We start from the raw sequence: 24,095 nt of genomic DNA, 5'->3' as shown, positions 1-24,095 counted from the left end.
ACTTCTGAGCAATCTTTGTTTTTTTGTCTCAATACAAGATTGCATCTATTCATAAACTGGGTGCACCAACTTCGCGTAGCTTTGAAATTTTCGCTGACCTCAGTGTTTTTCGGCCTATTTCAACACTTGAACTCGAATCGTTTCTCTGGTAACAATGAATTCAGACGATCACTGGTGATTCACCCACTCTAAAACTTTTTCTTCCAGTTCTGGCCACTGGCATGTTTTCCCACAGTTTGCACATCTCGTCTTTGGCATTTCCCTCAGTGTGTCCTCTGCCTTTCTCCACTCTCTCACTTGTTTCTCGTTTACACTAAATTTCTTAGCAGCTGCAGAATTATTCATTTTGTTAGCAAAATCACCAGCCTTCAGCTTGAAGCCAGCATCATATCACACTAGTTTTAATCTTTTGTACATGGTGGTCACAAACTCAATACTGGGGGGTACACATACTGATTCCGCCACCCCGTGTTATGTTTTAACAAGATTACGATGGGCACTAAATGGTTTCACGGGGATTACATTTCAGAGGATTCTTTACCATTGGGAACCTAATCCAAAACTTCCCTCCCTGATTTATTTATTAAGAATTCGCTTATAACGCTCTGCAATGTGTAGGCCTGTTTTCTTAGCAGGTACTGTTTCACAAAGCTGAGTACTGGCATGTGAAATCTTGTGATCTTTCCTAGTTAAATCAAAAACCTCTACAAAAGGGGTCAGATTATACAAAGGTAACATGAAAAGGTCATTTTTTAAAATCTTGAAAATGGGATGTCGGTTTATACACCGGAATTTACGGTAATAAACAGCACTTTCAGAAACTTTGTAAATAAAGCCAGATGGTCCTTGATATGGCTTTAACAGAATAGTGGTGTAGCTTCTTAGCTCCAGAAAATGCTGGTGACCCTTGTTAAGAGAAATTTTTGGGTTTAGGACATATAGATTTAGCAATTGACTTTGGCTACCAGTCTTCACATCTGAAGATGGATTGTGCTTTTAATCTGGAGTGCAGCCCTGAACAATGGGTTCCTAAAAGCTGTGAATCCCAGTCCAGACAATGCTGATTAAAATTGATTTGGATGTCTGTGATGGGGAGGTGAATCAGAAGGTGTGAAGGTTATATGTAATTTCAAAGAAAGCATTGTCCTTACATTGTAAATATGGAGTTGTCCTTTGATGTTTACTGAGGCCCATGTTGGGCCAGCGAGACCTTTCAACTGAAAGCATCTCCATATGATGCCTGTGGTACCTTGTTTTGTCAAATAAAGAAGTGGCTTTGTATCTACCAGTAATTTTCTCCAGTGACTTCATTCACACAACACCAACCCTGATCAAGATCACTTGATGCTGTCCATGTGGATTTTGCATCTTATCCCCATGAACACATGGGTTTTCTCTGAGTGATTTACTTTCATAACCAAGGACGTGCAGATTGGTAGGATAATTGGATATTCCAGATGGTCCGAATCTTGGGAGGAGGGGATTGATGTTGATGGGAAAATGAAAAAGGGATTAGGGTAAGGTTAATTGTTCCTGATTATCAGTGAAGACTCAATGGGCCAAAGAGCCTGTTTCTAAGTTGTATGGCTCTACTGTTCCTTAGAAGGGGAGCAATTTTGGAACTATTGGAATGTAGATTAATCACTTTGGGGAAATCCTGCATAAACTTCCTATATTCCAACAGCCTATCATTGTGTTCTCCTTCTGCAGCCTCACGTCTTGGTGTTCTTAATTTCTCATGTAACTATACCACTGCAAGGGCAGGTCAATTTGAATACAAAATCCCAGAAACTTCTAACTCAGTTTCCAGCAGGATATACTAGCTTGGGATTTCCACTACACTTCAATCATTTTCTTTCCTCCAGATATACAGGGCAATTGTAACAGCAATTTAATGCTGTATCTGCTCGGAGATTGCCAAAATCATCCAATAAGAATGGTACTTGTATCTTTTATTTCTGCATGGTTTAGAAGCTTATCTCCTCTGTTTTCATTTTCTCAGATGAGTTAACTGATCTACCTAATATAATGATGGCCAGAATTTGAGACATTTTCCTAGCTTTGAAAGAATCAACTATGGTATACTAACAGCACATTGCCATTGTAATGTCTTTTCTTAAGTCACAAATAAAACATAAGTAATAAAATAATAGGATTCTTGAGTTTCATTGAAAATCCAACATGCTAGAAAATGAAAAGGGATTAGTGTAAGTTTAATGTTTCTTGATCATCAGTGAAGACTCAATGGGCCAAAGGGCCTGTTCCTAAGTTGTATGGTTTTACTGTTCCTTAGAAGGGGAAGCAATTTTGGGAATGTTGGAATATGGAAGCTTTTAATATTCAAAAGACTTTAATCACTGTGGGGTAATCAAGGATGGGGGGGGGGGGACTTTCAATCTTCCAATTGCTGCAAGACACTTAAGCACATGAAATTAGGCTGACATTTCAGTGTGATTTTGGAATTATCCCTGACATCCTGGATAACATATCGCTCAAATTATTTCTAACATAGATATTTGATTATTACCACAGGGAGTTTTCTGTGTGCAAATTGCCCACTAGATTTCTTACATTACAACAGTAATTACACTCCAAAAAAAGTCCTTAATTGGCCATAACACAGTTTGGAATCTTCTATAAGGTAGGTGAGATGTGCTATGTAAATGCAGTGCTTCCTTAATATAAAAGCAAAGATTAATAGTTACAATACCTGAACTCTTTGTGGAATCTGTATCAAGGCTAGCCACTGTACTAGATCTAGAAAGGCCACCCAAACTGGAATCTACTGACTGAGAGAAAAATAAAATGAGTGATGTTAAGACATTTAGATTGATAAATTAACAACTGTAGCATTTAAGACTTCCTGTAACAACATCTTGCATTTCACTTTATTCTAATTGAACTGGCACTCAGCTTAGAACCAGATTAGAAAAAGAATCAAAATAGATAAACAGTATGAAATTGTACTTTAAGCAGGTGAGAGAAAATCTCGTTTTACTTATTTAAAAATTATCAAATGTTGCAGTTCTAAAAAAGCTCCATTCAGACCTACAGAGAGTAGAGATTTCCCTGGATCTTTTCTAGATTGGAGAGCATATTTTATGAGGATAGGCTGAGTGAACAAGAGCTCACTTTCCTCTTTGGAAAGGAACAGGATGAAAGGTAACTTGATAGAGGTGGACAAGATAATAAGAATAGATAGAGTGGACAGGGAATGGCATTTTTTCAGAGTGAAATACAAGAAAAGGACATAACTTTAAGGTGGAGAAAAGTACGGGGGGGGGGGGGATTTCAGATTTTTTTTTATACAGAGAAGTGGGTGCATAGAACACACTTCCAGGGGTGGCTGGTGGTAAGTAGAGGCAGATACATTAGAGACATTTAAGGGACACATAGATTGGCACATGGACGATAGAGAAATGGAGGGCGATGTGGGAGGGAAGGGTCTGCATACCATTGTGGGCCAAAGGTCCGTACTGTGCTGTAATGTTCTGGGTTCTAAATGAGGAAGTGAGGAATGTCTATTAATACATCACTTACAAGCCATAATTGTAAAATTTTCAAAAGACAGAAACAGTGTGGGACCATTTAACCCATTGCATCTGCTTCGTCACTCAATAAGATTCAGAGTTCCAAAGATTCTCCATCATCTAGGTTAATAAATATTTTCTCATTTCTGTCCTGATTAGCTAACTTCTGCAACTATGTACTTCCTGAAGTAGAAAACAAGATCTGAATGCAATATTCAAGATGTGATGTCATTACTCGAGCTAGATGACTTGTGTATTCAAACTCTCCTATATAAGTCTAACATATCATTTACCTTCCTAGCAGTTTCAAGTTAACGTAGTGATGGGTACACAAGGACACTGTTTCAACACCCCCCGAACACCTCAGAAAAGTAGCCAATGTAACAAAGAACTCTAGCCATCTCAAATATTTTCTTGTCCTCAACGCATATACCACCAGACTCAAAGGCAGTTTCTCTCCCGCTGTTACATGTCTATTGAAAGGTCCCTCTGTACGATAAGAAAATAAGACCATAGACATAGGAGCATAATTAGGCCATTTGATCCATTGAGCTTGCTCCACCATTCCATCACAGCAGATTTATTACCCCTGACAACCCCATTCTCCTGCCTTCTTCCTGAAACCTTTGAAGCCTTGACTAACCAAGGAACTATCAACTTCCACTTAAACATACTCAATGACTTGGCTTCCACAGCCCTCTGTGGCAATGAATTCCACAGATTCACCGCCGCCTGGCTAAAGAAATTCCTTCTCATCTTTGTTCTAACCGGATGCTCCTCTATTTCCAGACTCACCCTCTATAGGAAACACCCTCACCACATCCACTCTGTCTGGACCTTTTCAATATTCAATAGGTTTCAATGAGATCCCCCCCTCATTCTTCAAAACTCTAGTAAGTACAGGCTCACAGAACCACCAAACTGGCCCCTCATACGTTAATCTGTTCATTCCTGGAATCATTCTCGTGAACCTCTTCTGGACATCTCCAATGCTAACACATCCATTTTTTTAGATAAGGGGCCTAAAACTGCTCACGATAGTTCAAGTGCGGTCTGACCAATGCCTCGTAAAACTTCAGCATCACATCGTTGCTCTTATATTCTAGTCTTCTTGAAATAAATGCTAACATTACATTTTCCTTCCTTACTGCCAACTCAATCTGCAAGTTAACCTTTAGGGAATCCTGCACAAAGACTCCAAAGGCCCTTTTGCAACTCTGATTTTTTAATTTTCTCCCGTTCAGAGAATCGTAAACACCTTATTCCTTCTACCAAAGTTCATGACCAGACACTTCCCTAGACTATACTCTATCTGATCCTCCATTACCCATTCTCCTAATCTGTCCAAATACTTATTAAGATAGACTCGTGACCTCACAATCGACCTTATCGTGATAAAATACAATTAAACCCCTTGTCTAAATCACTGAAAGTAAGTTATGAACACCTAGGACCCAAGCACCAATCCCTCCATAAGTCCAACTTCTCAACACAATAATGACCTCTATATTGTAAGTCTCTTTTTAACTACTAACCAAACTTCACCATGCCCTATATATTACCCACATTTTTGTTTACAATCTCAATTCATCAAGGATGATTTCTCTTCCATAAATACACAGTTTTGTTTAATCCTGCAATTGTCTAAGAGCTTAGTTCAAATTTGACTACATTTCTTTTATTTCATCCATATCTCTAGACTTTACTGATATTCCTGCTCAGCCTCCATGTTCCACTGACCCTTAAGCCTGAAATATCTGAAATTCTGCAACCCATACCTTGCTGAAAGTTACTTTCATTATGTCTCCGTGTGCACTGGCTGCTGATTAAACAACAGCTCACCTTTAAAATTCCCCTTTTTGCTGAAAAATCCCTGCATAGTCTTGCCCTGCTCTACCTCTATAATCTCCACTGGTCCTACAACTCAATAGGGCCAAAGTTACTACAGTCAATATACTTGTCACACGTGCACTACCCCAAGGAACTGAATACACCAGAAATATTCAGCACCCAGCTAAACCTGAAACTTGACTAGGGTCTGTCCCTATGTTTTCAAGTAGAATTTTATTTTGAGGCATATTACATGAACATTATTTTCAAAATAAGACTTTGGCCAAAAGTCAATTGTCTATTTTAAAGAAAGTCAACACAATTGATATTGAACTAGTATCGAGCAGAAAGAAGTCCCCCAATTTTCTCTACTGAAGGCACCAATAGTTAAGAAAGAAATATTTCCTGGGATACCTGGTTCAGATATGCAAGCCAATCAACCATGGAACAGTTTTGATTTCCCATACCAGGATCCTGGAGGTTCAATGGAACATCCCAACTAATCTCCACCAATTTGGTACAGTACTGACTTTTTCTGCATAATTTATCATGTTAGCCAGCTCAGTTACCCACAAAAGCATTGACATAACACCTGAATGCAAGAATCTCACTATCTCTGGCCTCTGCATTGGGATAGTTTGAGGATTTGAAAGTGGATTAGGCAAGCAATATTAATGCTTTACTGTGGACAAAGCATTGAACAAGAATGATGTACCAAGGAAATTTGCATATAGTGAGATCCCAGTGGAAAATTTGCTTAAATCAGTTTTGCATGACTTTCTTTGAAAGAAATGGGTTCTAATGTTTTGTTAGCACAGAAATAAGTGGAAAGGCAGTCAAAATTATCATAACCTATGCAGCTAATAATGTTGCAAAAATCCTGACAAAAAGTCCTGACGAAGGGTCTCGGCCCGAAACATCGACAGCGCTTCTCCCTATAGATGCTGCCTGGCCTGCTGTGTTCCACCAGCATTTTGTGTGTGTTGCTTGAATTTCCAGCATCTGCAGATTTCCTTGTGTATGCTTCAAAAATGTTATAAACTTTTTTTTACATACGTAAGCAAACTCCTTTTTTCACATAAATGTAATGCAACACTTTGTAGTTTGTTGTAAAATAGACTTTTCACAGCCTTTATCCTGTGATTCTGCACATTGGAGGTCCTGGGATGTGAATCTGGATGTTTTGCACTCTAATAGTCAAAGGATAGAATCCAAGGCTGATGACAACAAGTTTAACTCTGAATTATGGGTGGAATGGAGACACAGAAGTTAGTACTGCTGTCTCCTAACTCCAATGACACAGTTCTTAATTCCATCCTGACATTAGGCAGGGAGCCATAGAAGTTAGTTCTGCTGTCTGCTAGCTCCAATGAATCAATTCCTAGTTCCATCCTGATGTTAAGTTACCCTCCTCTCCCCACCCCCTAGAGTTTGAGTTTCCTTTCACACTCCAAAGATGCACCGGCTGCCAAATTACTAGGTTGCTGCAAGTCAGCCAAGGTGTGACTGAGTCATAGGAGAGTTAGCCTGACATTGCCGAGAGAGAATGACTTGCAAGAAACATGAATGGAGAATGGGGATTGCTGCAGAAATGCATTGCTGAAAGGTGCAAATATTTTGTTTTGAAGAAGACTTTAATGTTGACAGTACAAGAAAGGAAGTGGAACTGGGACTTATGGAGAAATCAGTGCTACAAAGAAGTGAAAAGAAAAATGGCAAGTTACAAGTTATGTGCAAGCACCATTAAACATACGGTATTAAACTCCTAATTGAAGAAACTTGAAAAGCTAATTGATAATTCAAGGGAATTGTCTTGAATCAAAGAGGCACTGAGTGGAGCTGCGTAAGACCAAACAGATTCAACATTTACATAATCCATAAAAGAGCAGGAACAGCTCATTCAGCACATCTTTCCTGTTCTGGGAACTTCAGAGCCACTGTCCTGCTCCAATCTGTATCCTAGCTACTTTACTGTTCTCCTTCTTAAGCATATTCAATAACTGAGATTCTCACAGGCAGAGTCTCTTGAATGAAGCTCATTTCTGCTCAGAACAGCCAATCACTTATTCTGAAACCCTGACCTCTGGTTCAAAACACTGAAGCCAGGAGAAAATCAGCCCATACCTACCTATTTTACCATGTCTATTGAACAATCCACCCAGTCTTTAGTTACAATAATAATATGCAAATACAAATAGTATAAAATTGTCCTGGAAATGTTACAGTAATTTTCACAAATTGCTACAGAAAATGTGGGTACTTAGATCTCTTATAAACATGTCTATTTTATTTTCAAACATTAATAGTAGGTTATTTTTTAATCACCACAACTATGTTTTTGTCATAGATATACAAACTAAAACAATAATCTGTCTTTATCCTTTATAATAGCATGAGTCAAAGCATGAATGAATCTACCATGTCAGTGAAAATCTACCTTGCTTTTTGTGCTGATTTCACTGCCTTGAGAACTGCTACTACTGTGCCGTTTCTTTCCCTTCCGAAACATTTCTCAACATCTTCCTGCACACCAGTGAAACAGAAGAACATCAATTCAAAGATATACTTTACACATTATCTACTCTGGATGAAATTATTTGGACTAATGATACCCAACATATTTAAAATAGTTATTGATACATGCAGAATGAAAACCCATTTGGAAAGAGGGGAAATTCACAGGAAAACCATTCTCCATCTCCGTTCAGACAATCAATATGCAAAAATAAATTCTAGATTAACTGGAACATTCTAGATTAATGGGAACATTATATACCTCTCTATAATGTTCCCATAATTATGCATAAAGTGCAATAAGACGTGATGAAATGTATTCCACTCCTTGCTTCTTCAATAACATCATAGCACCACATGCAGAACATTGTTGATACATCAATATCATTGACTGAGTGTTTATAAATTGTGATTCTGTCTTTCTGTATGGAGCAGTGGGTGTTAAGTTACAACAATTCGGGGCAAGACCCACTTGAATGGTGTTTTGAATGAGGAGACACTAATTCTTAACAGTTTTATCACATTTTAACTTTCTCAGAAACACCAAATATTATTTTTTTTACATTATGTTTACAAAATCTCCTCCATTAAAGAAACAATATTTATTCATATTTAAGATAATGAAGAATTAAATCTAACCATTAATTTTGTACATGTTCATGAGACATGCTGACCTGACCCTATTCCCATTAAAGCCTTGACCATTCAACTACTTTCTTAACGTGGCTGAGCATACCACCCTCCTCCAAAGCCAATTTCCAGCTGGTTGGGATGGGAACAGACAGATTTCACTCTCATCTTTCCGATCAAAGCCAGAGAATCGCCTTCAATGGCTTTTCATCTCTTTCTGCCCCTGCATTGTGACTCTAGTGTTCACCAAGGATCTACCCTTGGTCCCTTTAATCATTTATTTGCTGCCACTAATTAACATCTTCTCCAAACAAATAATCGGTTTCTCGAAGAGCATTGATGACATTTTAGTCCATCTTCACCACCACCATAACAATGTAAAACTGCTCATCCATGATGTAGCATTGAAAGAGAGAGAAAAAAATACAGGGCCAACTGAATGGAATTTGACACTGGTTACAAACTCCAATCCCTAACTGATTCCATCCTCTCCCTGGCAAATGTCTGAAACTGAATGGAACCGTTCATAACCTTGAGACCATATTTGATTCAAAGATAAATTTAAAGCCACTTATACAGTGAAACTGCCCATCTCTACTTCTTTAATATTTGTCTAGCTTCATCAAAGATCTGTTAATCTGGAGATGAAATCCTTAACAATGTCTTTAGTGCTGTGAACTTGACGATTCCAATGCAACTCTGGTCACCAAAAACTTTACTGTTGTTGTCATTAAGAAATCTTATTCACTCACCACCCTACTTGGCTGACCACTTATACTGTCTCCCATTCAAAAATTTTATGATTCTTGCCCAAATTTTTTAATCCATCTATGTCCTTCCCCTTTTCTCTTTTCTATAGGTTCCACCTGTTCCACAAGATCTTTTAATCAATCCCAGACCCTTGCTTTACTGGATTTTAATTGCTCCATCTCTAGCCTGCACACTTTCAACACTGAGAGCCCAAACCCTGGATTTCCCTTTTTCAACCTCACATTTCTCCTTTAAGATACTGAATTGAAGATACTTCTATGATGACATTTTCATTTCTCTCCCCAATTGTCAACATGTGGTTAGGGGATCAACTTTTCTCTGATTAAAACCCCTCAGAAGTACCTTGAAATGTGTCTTTAATAACAAAACAACATGAATGGAAACTGCTATTTTCCCTGTTCAGGCATTCCCAAGCCACCTTGGTCTCAACTCCATTTACACATCTGTACCCCAAAGTCTTATCAGCCTCAAAAACATTCAATGTCTCTATCTCTACGGTTCTCTAGGATAAAGATTACAATGCTCAGAGAAGAAATGGTACCCCAACTCCATCTTAAATGGAAGAAGACTCCTTACTTTGAAGATATGCTCCCTTCAATCTAAATTCATCACAGTGGGGAAACAAGCTTTCAATGCTAGCGCTATCAAGTTCCTTCAAAATATTATGTTTCAATACAAATCACGTCATTTTAAACCACAATGAGTAAAGGCCACGCTTAATCCATTTCACACTTCACTTCTGTCCACTCCGTCTTCACATCATTACCTTTATTTAAGTCACTAATTTCAGATCTAAATTTCTCAAACTCAAGCAGAATTTGGAAGTCTATTAAGTTATGATCACTCTTCCCAAATAATTATTCACAATATATTAAATCCTGTCCCTACATACAACCAAGTGTAAAATGCCACGTCCCCAGGTGGGTTCTACGCTTCGTTCCCAAAGGTCGCCCAACTATGCTCGCCTTATCATTATGCCGTCTGGCTGCTCTGGACTTCCTCCACCCTTGTCACTTTTCAGACCTGTTCTGTACTCAAACCAAGCTCCTCCTCTGAGCAAAGCTGCACTCAGTGTTATTTAGGCCTACGTTTCCTTCTCCTGCGAACAAGGTTGAGCTCAGTTTATAATAAAACAACAGCAGATTAGGCATCACAAACACTCGGGCTTTAGCCTCGCTCCCCAGCACTCTCACCACATCAGCAGGAACAATAAAACCTGAAACCCCGTTCTGAAAACCAGCTCAGAGCGGGTGAGTAACGAACGGCCTCTTGTTAAAACAGTGAAGCTGGTAGGCGGGGACCCGTGGGCCGACGGACCTTTGAGGAGGAGGGAGGACAGTTTCCAGCCGGACACAATTGACAGAGGAAGCGGAAGCGGAAGCGGTAACCGCTCTGCGTTGAAGATGTCGTCGAAGCGCAAAGCGGAGAATCTGATCCCGGCGGAGGAGAGCGACCAGTTATTGATTCGCCCACTGTAAGTTTCTATCACCGTCATCCAATTCTCCTTCCCTACCCACTGCTTCTCTGCCCTCTCCTCAGGTTTTCTCCTTGTCTTCCCCTCCCCGGCTCTTTCCTTCACTGATAACTACCGTCTCTAGCTCTAGCTTCTGTTCATAACTTCATCTTCAGCTCTTATCCCCACTGTCATAGTTATCCCCAGCTCATGCCTCCCTACTAATAACCCCCATCGCCTACTCCCCACCACCACCGCACACACTTCAGCTCCTGCCCCTGCTTAACCCCCGTGCCCAGATTTCTTCTTATCTCCTGATTTTGATTCCTACTGATACTATTGGAGTATAAAAATATTATGGAGTATAAAACTTGTATCATTTCCTGTGCAACCAAAACTATGTAGTCCGTTTGCTATGCATGTACCCAAGATGAAATCCTAGGAATGTAGAAGACAATAGTGTGTTAATATATGTTAATGAGAGGTAGCTAAGAGATGTAGTCAGCTTTGAAACTTGCTATTTGCTATGCATGTACACAATTTAGCAAGAGAATGAAATATTAAGAATGTAGAAGTCAATGTTGTGTTAATGGAAGGTAGCTAAAGACATGTAGATTAGGTACGTGTGAAACTAGACCAGAATTTTGCTATAAAAATGCCGTGTTCGAGGATCGGTGGGCAATCGGCGACTAGCTCAATGACTGTCTCAGCTTTGATTTGCAAATTAAAGTTCAACCCTTCTTGAAGAATCTTCTGCGTCTCCTAGTCATTTGTGAGGCACGAAAAACCACAACAATACCCCATCTCCAGCTCTTGTCCTGACCATCCCCCATCTTGACCCTAATTACACCCCATTTCCATCTCTTGCTTCCATTGATTCCGCTCCTTTTCCTGCTATCCAGGAGCCCTCCACTGGTCGGGCCCGACCATGGATGTTTCATCCGAGCTAGGTAGCCATTACATAAGTGATTGCAGTACAATATGGAGAGCAAGCTTTTGCTCATGCAACCCCCCCTCCCACCACCACCACAACCCAGGCAGCTGATGAATTCAAAGGAAGAGCAGAGGACAATACATTTTGGCACCAGTGGTATGACAGGAGTTGCCAATCAGCATTAAGCTCAACGTAGGGACACTAGCTCCAGATTTCTCCACCGGGTTTACTCCTGGAGCCTTCCCCACAAGGCAGCAGAAGTTTGAGATCAGAGTTTTCCTTCCAGATGAGCTGCCAACCACAGCTGTGGAGCCCCAGCTGCCTGAGGCAACTGGTTTTAAGGCAACGGTAACACTAACAGGCTCCTTCACTTCTCAGCAGAAACGGTTCCACTGGGCTTAGTTCCACCAAAACCATGTGTGAAGGCCAGGAGCTGGACTAGGCGTTTTGAGATGCATGCCATTGGAGAACGTAGTAGGTAGTGGGAGCTTATCCCCACTAACACCTGTCGTGGTTTCTCGTGTCCCACATACGACCAGGAGACGCAGAAGATTCTTCAAGAAGTATTAAATTTCCCCACAGTTTTGGTTACACAGCAAACAGTGCAACTTTTATACTCCAATATATCCCCCCTTTGTCTCACACAGAGAAAGAAGACTTAAGAGCCCGTGCACAAAATCCCCAATAAACTCAAGCACTTATTCCCAAATCTCGGGTTAAACTATAATTTTCTGCGCCAAGGCCTCAAAGTATTCTCTCCATTACCCTGGGCCGCTGAGCCAAAAAACTGTCCCTTTGTACCTGAGACAGGGAAAAAAAACTCAGAAGCCCTTACAATCTACTCCCACAATGTAATGATACATTTTCGGTGTTTCTTTCTCCACTAAGCTTGCTTCAGTAATTGCCACGAGCATCGGAAATTGTTTGGTTGCAGCATGCACTTACAAGAGACTTGAGGCAAGGAAGAAAACAGCACAGCACAAGTGCACAGCTCAACAATACAATACAATACTGACAGTTATTGCCATTTTAGTCAGCCATGCTCCCCATCCTCCGAGTCTACTTTCTAACCAGTCAAATAACCGATGTCTGGTCCCTGCATTCTGTGCGCATACCTCGCACTGTGACAAGACAAAGTCCACTGAAGCCTGTAAATAAGGTGACCAAAAACCATCCTTTATTTTCTTTATCACTTCCCCCCCCCTTGCACAATGGTCAATTCCATGCGCTTCTGAAATCAGAATCGTCAGTAGAGGGGTGGGTGCTACCAACAAACCGCCTTCTGTGCTCCACAAGCCTGCTTGACCCCCCTTCGTCTCCACATTGTCTGTTCTGCCAAAGTTGCCTTACCTTGTATTTCAATTAGGTCCTCTACCACAGGTTCTGGAGCTAGGCTTACCTGGGGGGCAATGACAGCTGATGTATATCCGAACGCTTTTCTGGCTGCCTCGTCCGCAGCTTGATTTCCCTTTGTTATTACATCATTTCCCTTTTTATGTGCCTGGCATTTTACTATAGCCAATGCTTTAGGTTTCATCATGGCTTTATTAAGTCTAGAATTCGCTGACAATGTTGTATGGGATCTCCACTACTTTTTTTAAAACCTCTCTGTTTCCACACTGCCCCGAACAAATGGCATACTCCATGAGCATATACCAAATCAGTATAGATGTCTACTTTCTCCCCTTCCATCATTTCACATGCAGCTGTCAGGGCTTTGATTTCTGCTAGTTGGGCGGAACACGGTTGGGGACAGGACTCCATCCTAATAATCTTATAGCTCGACTGATCCTGCTGCACTACTGAGAACCCTGCATGATTTCCATCATAGTCCCTATAACAAGAGCCATCTACAAACAGAACCTTTTTATCTGCATCCTCTAGTGGTTCTGACCTTAAATCTGCTCTCAATTTGGCAAATGCCATCGTCTTCCCTACACAGTCATGGGGTTCTCCTTCATAGCCCAAAGGGACAAAATCGGCTATATTACTGGTAGTGCATCTCTGTATAGTTATGTCTGAAAATGTTAATAGCATGTGATACGCTGCTATCCTGGCTGACGTCAGCACAAATTTCCCTCTTTCCAGCAATTCTGCTACTTTGTGGTGTGTGTACAGAGTCACAAGATAGCCCAGGGTTACAGATGATGCCTTTTCATATGCATAGTACAGCTCCGTGAATCCCTGATAACAGGGTGGATACCCCTCAGCCACCTCATCTAGTCTCGTACTATAGTATGCTATCGGCTGCTTTGCTTTTCTTGTGCCTGTCTCTTGTGTTAGAACCGCTGTGACATAACCCTCCTGCCTGTTGGATACACACAAATGAAAAACCTTCTCATAGTCAGGCAAAGCTAATGCTGGTGCTGACTGCAATTCCTGCTCAATAGTATTGAAAGCTATCTCCGCCTCTTCATTCCACTGTAAGCCGTTCTTCAAATTTGTATGTCCTGCTTCTTTCATTATCTTTCTCAAAGGTGCCACAATCTCAGCATATTCTCCTATCCAATCTGAGCTGTACCCTGCCATTCCCAAAAACGTCATCATCTGCCCTACAGTCTGGGGTTTTGGGGCCTTAGTTATTGCCTCAATCTGATCTGGTGCTATTGCCTTCACTCCCTTGGATATTACCCTGCCTAAGTATTCCACTTGCTGCATGCAAAATTGCAGTTTCTTTTTGGATACTTTTATGTCCTCCGTGCGCCAGCTTCCCTAACAGAGTTATAGTGTCCTGCTCACACTGTTCCTTACTGTGGAAGAAAATCAACAGGTCATCCACATACTGTAACAATGTACTTTCCAATGGTATGCCCTCTAGGTTTGCCTTCAACACCTGATTAAAAACATGTGGTGAATGTTTAAACCCTTGCGGCATTCTGGTATAGGTATACCGAGCACCTCTGTAGGTAAATGCAAACAGATACTGACACTGGTCGGCCAGAGGAATGCTGAAGAAAGCCGAACACAAATCAATCACTGAAAAGTAACTTGCTTCTGGTGGAACATTAGTCAAAAGCATGTGTGGGTTGGGGACTACCGCTGGCCAGTCCTCTACCACATCATTTACCACTCGCAAATCATGCACCAATCTCCACTTAGATTTATCTGCTTTAAGGCCGGCAGCAACGGGGTATTGCATGGACTGTTTGTTCTTTTAAGCTCTCCCTATTTCAAGCAACCCCTGCACTGTCGATGCTATTCCCTCTTCTGCTTCTGGTCTTAGAGGGTATTGTGGTCTCCAGGGTGGAATTGCTCCTTTTCAGCCTTATTTCCACTGGACTGGCTGTTTTTATTTTCCCTACGTCCTTGTCATGCTGTGACCACAGAATAGATGGCAACTCATCTAACCTATCTTTCTGCTGGCCTCTTTGCTTTCCCAGCAATGGCATGTGTGGTTGGGGAGTTATTTTGACCTCTCACTGTCCCTACCATATCTACACTTACCATTATTTTAATGCAATTGTTGTCTTCTGATATCCACACCTCTGGCGTGATTTTCCTCCACACTGTTACGGTTTCAGCACTCTTAACTAAGGGTCCTAAGTCTTTAGACTGATATCCCTTGTTTACCAACAATGTTACGTGGGGCACAGCCTCCGGTATCCTGTACCATTTTTCTAAAAAGGTGTTCCACTTAACTTGTAAAGCTGCCCCTTGCTTTCCAATTATCACAGCCTCCCCTTCCAGGTGCTGTTGGGTACATGCCTCCAGGTGCCATCTCTCCTCTAACTCCCTGTTCTGAGTCCTGTCAAAAATCACTGTACAATGTAGCTCAGATTTGGGCATTACAGCCCTGGGTAATATAGCCTGCATGCCCTTTTCCCATTTTTCCCAGGTTTCCTGAATCTGATCTGCGATGTCTCCTATCCAAAAGACATTAGCCTTCTTGTCTACTCGCACTATCAATTGAGCCCCTGCTCTTCCGACACGCAGCCCATTTCTGGTGCATTCTAATTTTAATTCCAGTTTCAATAAGGCATCTCTGCCTAACAAATTAATTGGAGTTCCTTTAAATACTAGCACTGGCAAAACAATTCCTTTATTTCCCATTCTCAACTGCACTGGAGCTGTGCACTGTGTCAACTGTGTTTTCCCTGAGAACCCTACTGTCTTAATAAACTTTTCTGACATGGAAAGGTGAAGGGCATACTGTGGTTGTACACAAGTGTACGTGGCTCCAGTATCTATCAACATTGGTGTCAGTTGCCCTTCTAACATAACCTGAACAATGGGTTCCTCATCTGCCTCCTTTGTTATCATTGGGTAATGTCCCTTCCCACTCGAGTTCTCGGGGCACCCCTAATACCTCGCATAGGGGTTCACAGGTTTGCTTGGGCCTGTGGGGGCTGGTCCTTGGCTAAACTTTAGTTCCCTTCTTATTGGTTCCTGCTGGTGTGTGACAGGCCATGGTGTAAATGGACAATCTCTTCTCATGTGACCTGGCTGATTACATACCCAGCACAATCTCTCTACCTCTCTTTCCCCATTTCCTCACTGATCCCCTCTGCCCATAGCTCTCCTCGCCTGACTCCCCATCTGTCTCAGGGTATGTCTTTACTGTCTCCGACACAAATTTCTCCGTGGTCCTCTTCTTCCCTCGGTATCCCTGTGGAGTCCTTCCTTTCTGTCTTGATTCAATACTTGGTTGGCCCCTGGAGTATTTTTTGCATCTTCTCTGGCTATCCCCTCTCAGTAACTTATCTAGCTCTCTCTCTACTTCCGCAAGTCGCTCCCCTACCACCTCCTTCTGCTCTTCTAGGCTTCTGCCTCCTACCTCTTCCCCACAAATTCTCGCATCCTCTCTCTCCACTTAACTCTTGCTCCTGCAATGAGTCACCTTCTCTTTCTTCCTGACCGTGTCTGTACACCTGTGGCAGGGACTCCTCATGATCCTTACTCGTGCTTGATTCCCTTCTCTCTTGTGTTTCTCCAAGACTCTCATCTCCTATCTTTTTTCCACTTCTTCTTGAATGCCTCATCTCTTCCTGCCCTGATGAGCCGCTTTCTTTTCTAGTCTGTTTATTTCTATGGTTTAACCGATAACTGCTCACACTCCTTTTCCTCTCAAGTATGTCATCCGTTCAATCTCTTCTTTCATTTCTCTCTTTGCCTGTTCCACCTTTATCCTTTATGCCTGTATCTCCTTCCATATCGCCGCTTTTTCCTTCTCGTATTGTCTTTTTTCTTCCTCATTATCCCAAACTTGTACTTCTCCCTCCATGTTTACTGTTCCCGTCAGCAGTGGGCACTGCTTAGGGGTTCCTTCCACATTATAGGGAGGGGGCTTTTCTGCTTATTTCACGTCCGGGTACGGAGCTGAAGCCAGCTTCTCACTGTATCTTTCTCTCTCTCTCTCTCTCACACTCACACACACTCACACACACACACACACACACACACCAGGTTTTTGGTTCTCTTTTCCCATTTTTCTGAAGTTTTTGTGATCTCATATTTATTTACCGTGATTTTTTTGCTCAGAATCTCTACTGCCGTTCCTTTACCTGTCATGTTGTTCTCTCTTTTTAAGGTATTTCAAAGTTTCACAGTTCGTTTACAGGATAAGATTATTTACTCTAATTCTATGCCTAGTCTATCATCTATCTACCAGCGCTTTAAACTATATATTGGACTATCCTGGTTTCCTATTCTGTTCTGCCCTTACAGACCTCTATTCAAAGCAAGCTGTATCCACAGAACTTTCTCTTTGCACCTCGTCTACTCAGACCCTTATCTCTTAAGGCAGTATCCACGAGGATTTTCTCTATTTTCCTTTCCCTGCCCGTTCAGGCCTTCATTTCATATGAACGGTATCCACAGGGATTTTCTCTATGCACTTCATCTATTCAGACCCTTATCTTCTAAAGGTGGTATCCACGAGGATTTTCTCTATTTTTCCTTTCCCTGCCCGTTCAGACCTTTGTTTCATACAAAGTGGTATCCACAGGGACTTACCAAAACCACGTGGAATTTTCCTTCACTTAACTTCTTATTAGCTTATTTGTACTTACCCTCACTGCAGTGTTCTTGATCAATCCTCTGGGCCTCCTGTTAACCCCCAATTCTGCCAGATTCTTTGGACTTGGAGAGACCCTTTGGCAGTGGTTCCACACTTCTGAGACTCCAAGACCTCCCCAAAACCAACAGAATTCTTAGTCCAAATTGTCGCAAAAAGTGCTTACCTTTTGTTTTGAGTGCACCCTTAATTCTGTTAGCCTTGTGGGGGTCCCTAGAGGACTGAGAAGCATCCCCAATCTGCTGTTTCCTTTCCACAGGTCTCTTTCCGGTCCTGCCGCGGTCGCCAATTTTGTCGTGGTTTCTCGTGCCCCACAAACGACCAGGAGACGCAGAAGATTCTTCAAGAAGGGTTAAACTTTAATTTGCAAATCAAAGCTGAGACAGTCAGTGAGCTACTCGCTGATTGCCCACCGATCCTCGTACATAGCATTTTTTATAGCAATCTCCTGGTTTAGTTGCATTAGCATATCTAATCACTCTACAGTTGCATATCACAAGTACATCCGCCACTATTGTTTCTACCCATTGACTTAATCATGTTCTAATCTACATCTCTTAGCTACTTCTCATTAACACCCCATTATCTTCTACATTCTTAAGATTTCATTCTCCTACTAAATTGGATACATGCATAGCAAATAGTAAGCTCAAAGCTGACTACATAGTTTTGGTTACACAGCAAACAATGCAACTTTTATACTCCCAATACATCCCTGAGCTATGACAACCTTAAGGAACCTGTACATCTCAATTTCATGCCCATACTTATCTGCCCCACCCCCAATAACCAGCTCTTGCCCTATTGTCCCATCTCCACCTTCTGCTCTATAGCTGCTATTGCCTCTGCCTCTTCATCCCTAGTGCCTCCAATCTCAATCTCTTTCCCCAACAGCTCCTCCCTGTGTCCCCCACCGTCACGGCTGGCTTTGGCCCATATCAACTCTTCACATTCTCTCCCTGCCTCTAGCCACACCCCAGAATGTCGTCAGAACCTATTTGAGTATAAAATTGCATTGTTTGCTGTGTAACCAAAACTATGTAGTCAGCTTTGTGTTTGCTATTTGCTATGTATGTATCCAATTTAGTAGGAGAATGAAATCTCTGTATTGTCTCTGTACTATTGAACACATCAATGCCCTGAGAATGTAGCTAACCTATACTTAGTATGTATCCAATTTATCAGCCAGAATGAAATCTCTGTATTGTCTCTGTACTATTGAACACATCAGTAACTTAAGAATCTAGCCAAATAAGAAGATAATGGTGTGTTAATGAGAGGCTAGCTAAGAGGTAACTGTGGCTAGGGATGAGGTAACACTTGGCCCAAAAAGTAGATTAGAACATGATTAAGTTAATGAGTAGAAACAATATTGGGAAGTCTGGAGCTGATGTACTGTGATTCGCAACTGTAGGATATGCTGCTGCAACTAAACCAGGAGATTGCTATAAAAAATGCTATGCACAAGGATCACTGACTGTCTCAGCTTTGATTTGCAAATTAAAGTTTAACGCTTCTTGAAGAATCTTCTGCGTCTCCTGGTCGTTTGTGGGGCACAAGAAACCACTTTGAAACTTGTTGCCTTTGTGCACCAACAGCATGACTTTTGCTATCAGTCCCATTACCATTGTAGTGATGGCAGATCTCATCAATACATTACTTATTTGTGTTTCAGATAATGTAAAATGTGTTTCTTTTCCTAAGTTTTGTTTTACTTCAATAGAGGAGCTGGCCAAGAGGTGGGAAGATCATGTATCATTGTGGAATTCAAAGGAAGAAAAATCATGGTAAGACTTTATAACAGCTAACATTTACAATTGACTTTAGGCTCATTTCTTAGTGTATTATTTTGATTAAACTGTTTATTTTCTAATACAAATGAGCATCTATTGCAAATTAGTCCAGTTTGTAAAGGACTTATATAAGAAAATTACGTTGGACGTCATTGATGTAATTCATATAAGAACATAGGAAAACAGCAAGTGTAAATAATATACCTCTCAAGTCTAAAATTTAATATGATCGTAGTTGATTTATGCTGGCCACAACTCCGCTTCTATGCCAGTTTCCAATAGTCCTCAATTCTCTGATGTTTCGAATATTTATCTTTGTCCACCTTAAATACTTACTGTGATCTGGCTTTCACCATCCTCTGGGACAGAGAATTCCTGTGATTCACTGTAAATCTGGGAGAAAAAAAGTTTCTCATCACATGTTGGGGAAAAATATTGTTGCAAGTTACTTTCTCTTGGTGCCATAATGAACGTGGAGAAGTTTATCTAAGATGACAGCAGGATCAAGATGAACTGGGGAAATGGGCTGAGGTGCGGACGATGGAAATTAACCTGAACAAGTGTGAAGTGTTGTGTTTCGGGAAGTTCAACCAGGGCAGGACTTACGCAGAAAATGACAGGGCTTTGGAGAATGCTGTAGAACAGTGAGATCTAGGTGTACGTAGTTCCTGTAAGTGACACAGGTAGCAGAGTGATAAAGTAGGTGTTTGCCTTCATTAGTCCAGGCCAGGGGTCAGCAACCTTTACCACTGAAAGAGCCACTTGGACCCGTTTCCCACAGAAAAGAAAACACTGGGAGCCGCAAAACCCGTTTGACATTTAAAATGAAATAACACTGCATACAACGTTTTGTTTTGCCTTTATGCTATGTATAAATAAACTATAATGTGTTGCATTTATGAAATTGATGAACTCCTGCAGAGAAAACGAAATTACATTTCTGCATGCAACAAAAACATTTTGAACTCCGAAAAAAAGACGTTGGGTTGAAGGTTACTTTTAAGTAAAATACTCAACGTCTATTTGAGTCCTTCTTGTATTTATGAAAAACGCCAAACTTAAATTTGCCGCCAGCAGCAAACCAAAAATAACGTCAGCCAGCTGTCAACCTGAAAAATAAAAGGACTATTTCACTGAACAATGAAAACATATGAATATACGTAAAATAATACGCAATTAAAATATTTATCATACTTCTTCAGGTTGACTCACACCTGACAATGCAGTCGTATTCAGTAGGGATGGATCGATGCTTAGGGGAGTGACCGGGAAGGATAATGTGTTTTTTTCCTCTCTGAACTCACAGAAGCGTTTCCCAAACGATGTTTGCATTGCGATGATTGCAGAATGTAAATACTCCGAATTTATCATGTCGTGACATTGTTTGAACTCTCTCAAATTGGGGAAGTGAGACAATGTGCCTTTCTGTAAATCTCTGGCAAGCAACGTCAACTTGCGCTCGAATGCAAAACATCCCCCAACATGTGCAGGGCTGTACGTCCTTACCCCGTTGAAGAGCTGTGTTCAGCGTGTTCAGGTGCGCTGTCATGTCTACCATGAAGTGTAGCTTTTCCAGCCACTCTGGCTGTTCCAGCTCAGGAAAGTTGAGCCCTTTGCTGCCCAGGAAAGTTTTCACTTCTTCCAGACGCACGACAAAGCGTTCAGCACCTCCCCTCTGGACAGCCAGCGATAAAAACACGTTGTAGCGGTTGCTACATGCAGTCAGTAAACTGCAGTCAAAGATAGCTTTATTCGAACTAAACAGCCTTGCTTTTAAGCCTCCCTCAACCCGCCCCCCATGGGCGCGGATGCTGCAAAAGACACGTACTCACAAACCCCCGTAGGCTATCTCCCTTAGCCTGAACGCTGGCTAATTGTGAGCCGGTTCGGATGTGTCAGGAAATGGGTCGCCCGCCACAACGTCTTATTTAGATTGTACAAGATCACCATAATCTTCAAATTTAGATTTACATTTCAAAAACTAACAAACTAACATAAAAAACATATTAATTAAATACTGACCATGTAGCGGTGTGCTACACGCAGCGCTAAAATTACGACACGGAGTCGGTAACTGCAGTCGAAGGAAAAAAACTTTATTCGAAATCTTCAGCCTCACTTTTAAGCCTCCCTCAACCTGCCCCCCCCCCATGGCGCAGAGGCTCCAAAGCTCTGTGCTCGCAAACCCCCGTAGGCTATCTTATTGTGAGTCGGTTCGGATGTGCCAGGAAAAGGGTCGCCACAACCAATTATTTCCCAAAGCAACAGGGAGCCGCAGCACAGACCTAAAAGAGCCACATGTGGCTCCGGAGCCGCGGGTTGCCGACCCCCGGTCCAGGCATTGATTACAGGAATTGGGCTATCGTGCAACTGTACAAGTCAGTGGTGCTACTGCACCACAATACTTGCAGTATTGTGCAGATTTCTGGTCATTGTGCTATAGAAAAGATACCATAAAGTTAGAAAGGGTGCAGAAATGATTCATGAGCAGGTTACCTGCACCAGAGAGCTTGTGTTAAAAGGGGAGGCTGGATAAGCAGGAACTTTTTATTTCCTTAAGTGAAGAAGGCTGAGGGATGACCTTATAGAGGTTTATATGAGGGATATAGATATGTCACAGTCTTTTTATCAGGACTCGAGGGCAAATGAGAAAATCTGCAGATGCTGGAAACCCAAGCAACACACAAAATGCTGGACCAATTCAGCAGACCAGGCAGCATCTATGGAAAAGAGTACAGTCGACAGATAAGTTTGCTATGAGAGGGGAAAAAAATTTAAAGGGACCTAAGAGACATCTTTTTTCACTAAAAGGATTGTGGCTATATGGAACGTGCTGCTGGAGGAAGCTGTAGAATTCAGTGTTGTATAATTACAATGTTTAAAAGATGCTTGGACAGGCACGTGGATAGCAAGTGTTTTGAGGGATATAGACCAAATACAGGTAAATGGGACTAGCCTGGATACATATTTTGGTTAGCATGGACATTGGGCTAAAGTGCCTGTTTCTGTGCTGTATGATTGTGAAGCTCTATTGACTTTTCTCTCCTCAAAGTGCTTGCATTCAGTGGACTAAGTTGTGGCTTGGATAATGGTGAATATTTTATTCTAGTGTTACAATGTAATTGTACTCAATATTGAATTGAATTGACTGTATTTCTTACTGCACGTGCATGAGGAGTAAAAATCATTATGTCACGTCTCTGTCTAAATGTGCAATCATAATAATTTGTAATAAATACACTCAAATCAGTGTGAGCAGAGCTTGTTGGTCCTGGCTTTTATGCTGCGGTACCATTTTCCAGATGGTAGCAACTGGAATAGATTGTGGTTGGAGTGACTTGGGTCCCCAGTCACTTTGGGCCCTTTCTTTCACTCCTGTCCTTGTAAATGTCCTGAATCATGGGAAGTTCACAACTACAATTGCTGTCTGCGCCACACTCTGCAGAGTCCTGCGATTAAGGGAGGTACAGTTCCCATACTAGGCAGTGATACAGCCAGTCACAATGCTCTCAATTGTGCCCCTGTAGAAAGTCCTTAGGATTTGGGAGCCCATACCAAACTTCCTCAATTATCTGAGGTGAAAAAGGCGCTGTTGTGCCTTTTCACCACACAGCTAGTGCGTACAGACCACGTGAAGTCCTCGGTGATGTGGACACCGAAGAAATTAAAGCTGTTTACCCTCTCAACCCCAAACCATTTATGCCAATAGCGGTTAGCCCATCTCCATTCCTCTTGTAATCCACAACAAGCTCCTTTGTTTTTGCGACATTGAGGGAGAGGTTGTTTTGGATTCATTGAGCCTTCTGCATGTGGATAAATAATTAAGCACAAACTTGAAGTGAAAGGTGAGTGGTCAAATTAAGATTAATTTTGCATCACAAAGTTGTGGTTTGTCTAATATAAACTTGAAGAGACTATTGAGTTGGATAACTTGTGTCTCTTAATCTGAATTTAAATTTTGTGCAGTTGGATTGTGGGATACATCCTGGTCTTGAAGGAATGGATGCCCTCCCGTACATTGATCTGATCGACCCAGCAGAGATAGACCTTCTCCTTATCAGTCAGTAAGTTACTTTGGCTGAAATTTTGATCTTAGAGGAATAGAGCACATTTTCTTAGTTTTTCCCCAATTACAACAAATTCCATCTGTGAAATGTTGTTAATAGAAAAGTTTATTATCATATCCATCATCTCTCACATCACTGAAGGTTTTTCCTCGTTTATAAAATATTAATGCTGAAATGTTTTTAATGGTGTGTACATGTCAAACCAGTTTTATTTAAGGTGCAAACACACGCACACACACACACACACACAAATATCAGATGCAAAAAGTAGTCATAGGGCACTGCATGGCTTCATTATCAAATACTGAAGGGCTATGGTTTCGAAAGTTTCAGCAAAAACAAAAATGCAATTAATCTCATTGCAAATGAGTCCATGGGTTACTCCACCTGTTCATTGCCGGATTTGAACAGGAGAAACCCATGACTCTCTATCATTCGATGCTTGAATTTTGATAATGATACTCAACCTTTTTAAATTTTGAGAATAGAAACCTCATTTATGCAACTCTTCATAACTTGTGTATGTCCTGCTATAATTTTGCTGCATTTATGTTTGACTT

General features: G+C 41.3%; 2 protein-coding genes across 4 annotated transcripts in view; one reads left to right on the top strand and one right to left on the bottom strand.

The window, feature by feature from the left end:
* The window catches only part of itgb1bp1 (integrin beta 1 binding protein 1), a 29,847-nt gene extending 19,240 nt beyond the window's left edge, over positions 1–10,607 (bottom strand). Inside the window, exons 1-4 of one of the 3 annotated variants that reach the window (XM_059981924.1) lie at positions 10,469–10,521; positions 7,798–7,883; positions 3,455–3,498; positions 2,711–2,789 (exon numbers count right to left, since the gene is read on the bottom strand). In XM_059981924.1, coding sequence (XP_059837907.1) covers positions 2,711–2,789; positions 3,455–3,457 — 82 coding nt within the window. In that variant the 5' untranslated portion in view covers positions 3,458–3,498; positions 7,798–7,883; positions 10,469–10,521. Of the gene's footprint in view, positions 1–2,710; positions 2,790–3,454; positions 3,499–7,797; positions 7,884–10,468 lie in introns of all 3 variants that reach the window. The other 2 variants (XM_059981923.1, XM_059981922.1) reach the window with 2 other exon arrangements.
* cpsf3 (cleavage and polyadenylation specific factor 3) overlaps positions 10,604–24,095 on the top strand; it is a 60,925-nt gene continuing 47,433 nt past the window's right edge. Inside the window, exons 1-3 of the mRNA XM_059981913.1 lie at positions 10,604–10,749; positions 19,399–19,462; positions 23,435–23,532. Coding sequence (XP_059837896.1) covers positions 10,679–10,749; positions 19,399–19,462; positions 23,435–23,532 — 233 coding nt within the window. The 5' untranslated portion in view covers positions 10,604–10,678. The remainder of the gene's footprint in view (positions 10,750–19,398; positions 19,463–23,434; positions 23,533–24,095) is intronic.

This window comes from Hypanus sabinus, chromosome 10, assembly GCF_030144855.1.
Source record: "Hypanus sabinus isolate sHypSab1 chromosome 10, sHypSab1.hap1, whole genome shotgun sequence".
Classification (NCBI taxonomy): Eukaryota; Metazoa; Chordata; class Chondrichthyes; order Myliobatiformes; family Dasyatidae; genus Hypanus; species Hypanus sabinus.
Note: the sequence above shows the minus strand (reverse complement) of the source record. Positions and strands in the feature narration are given on the sequence as shown.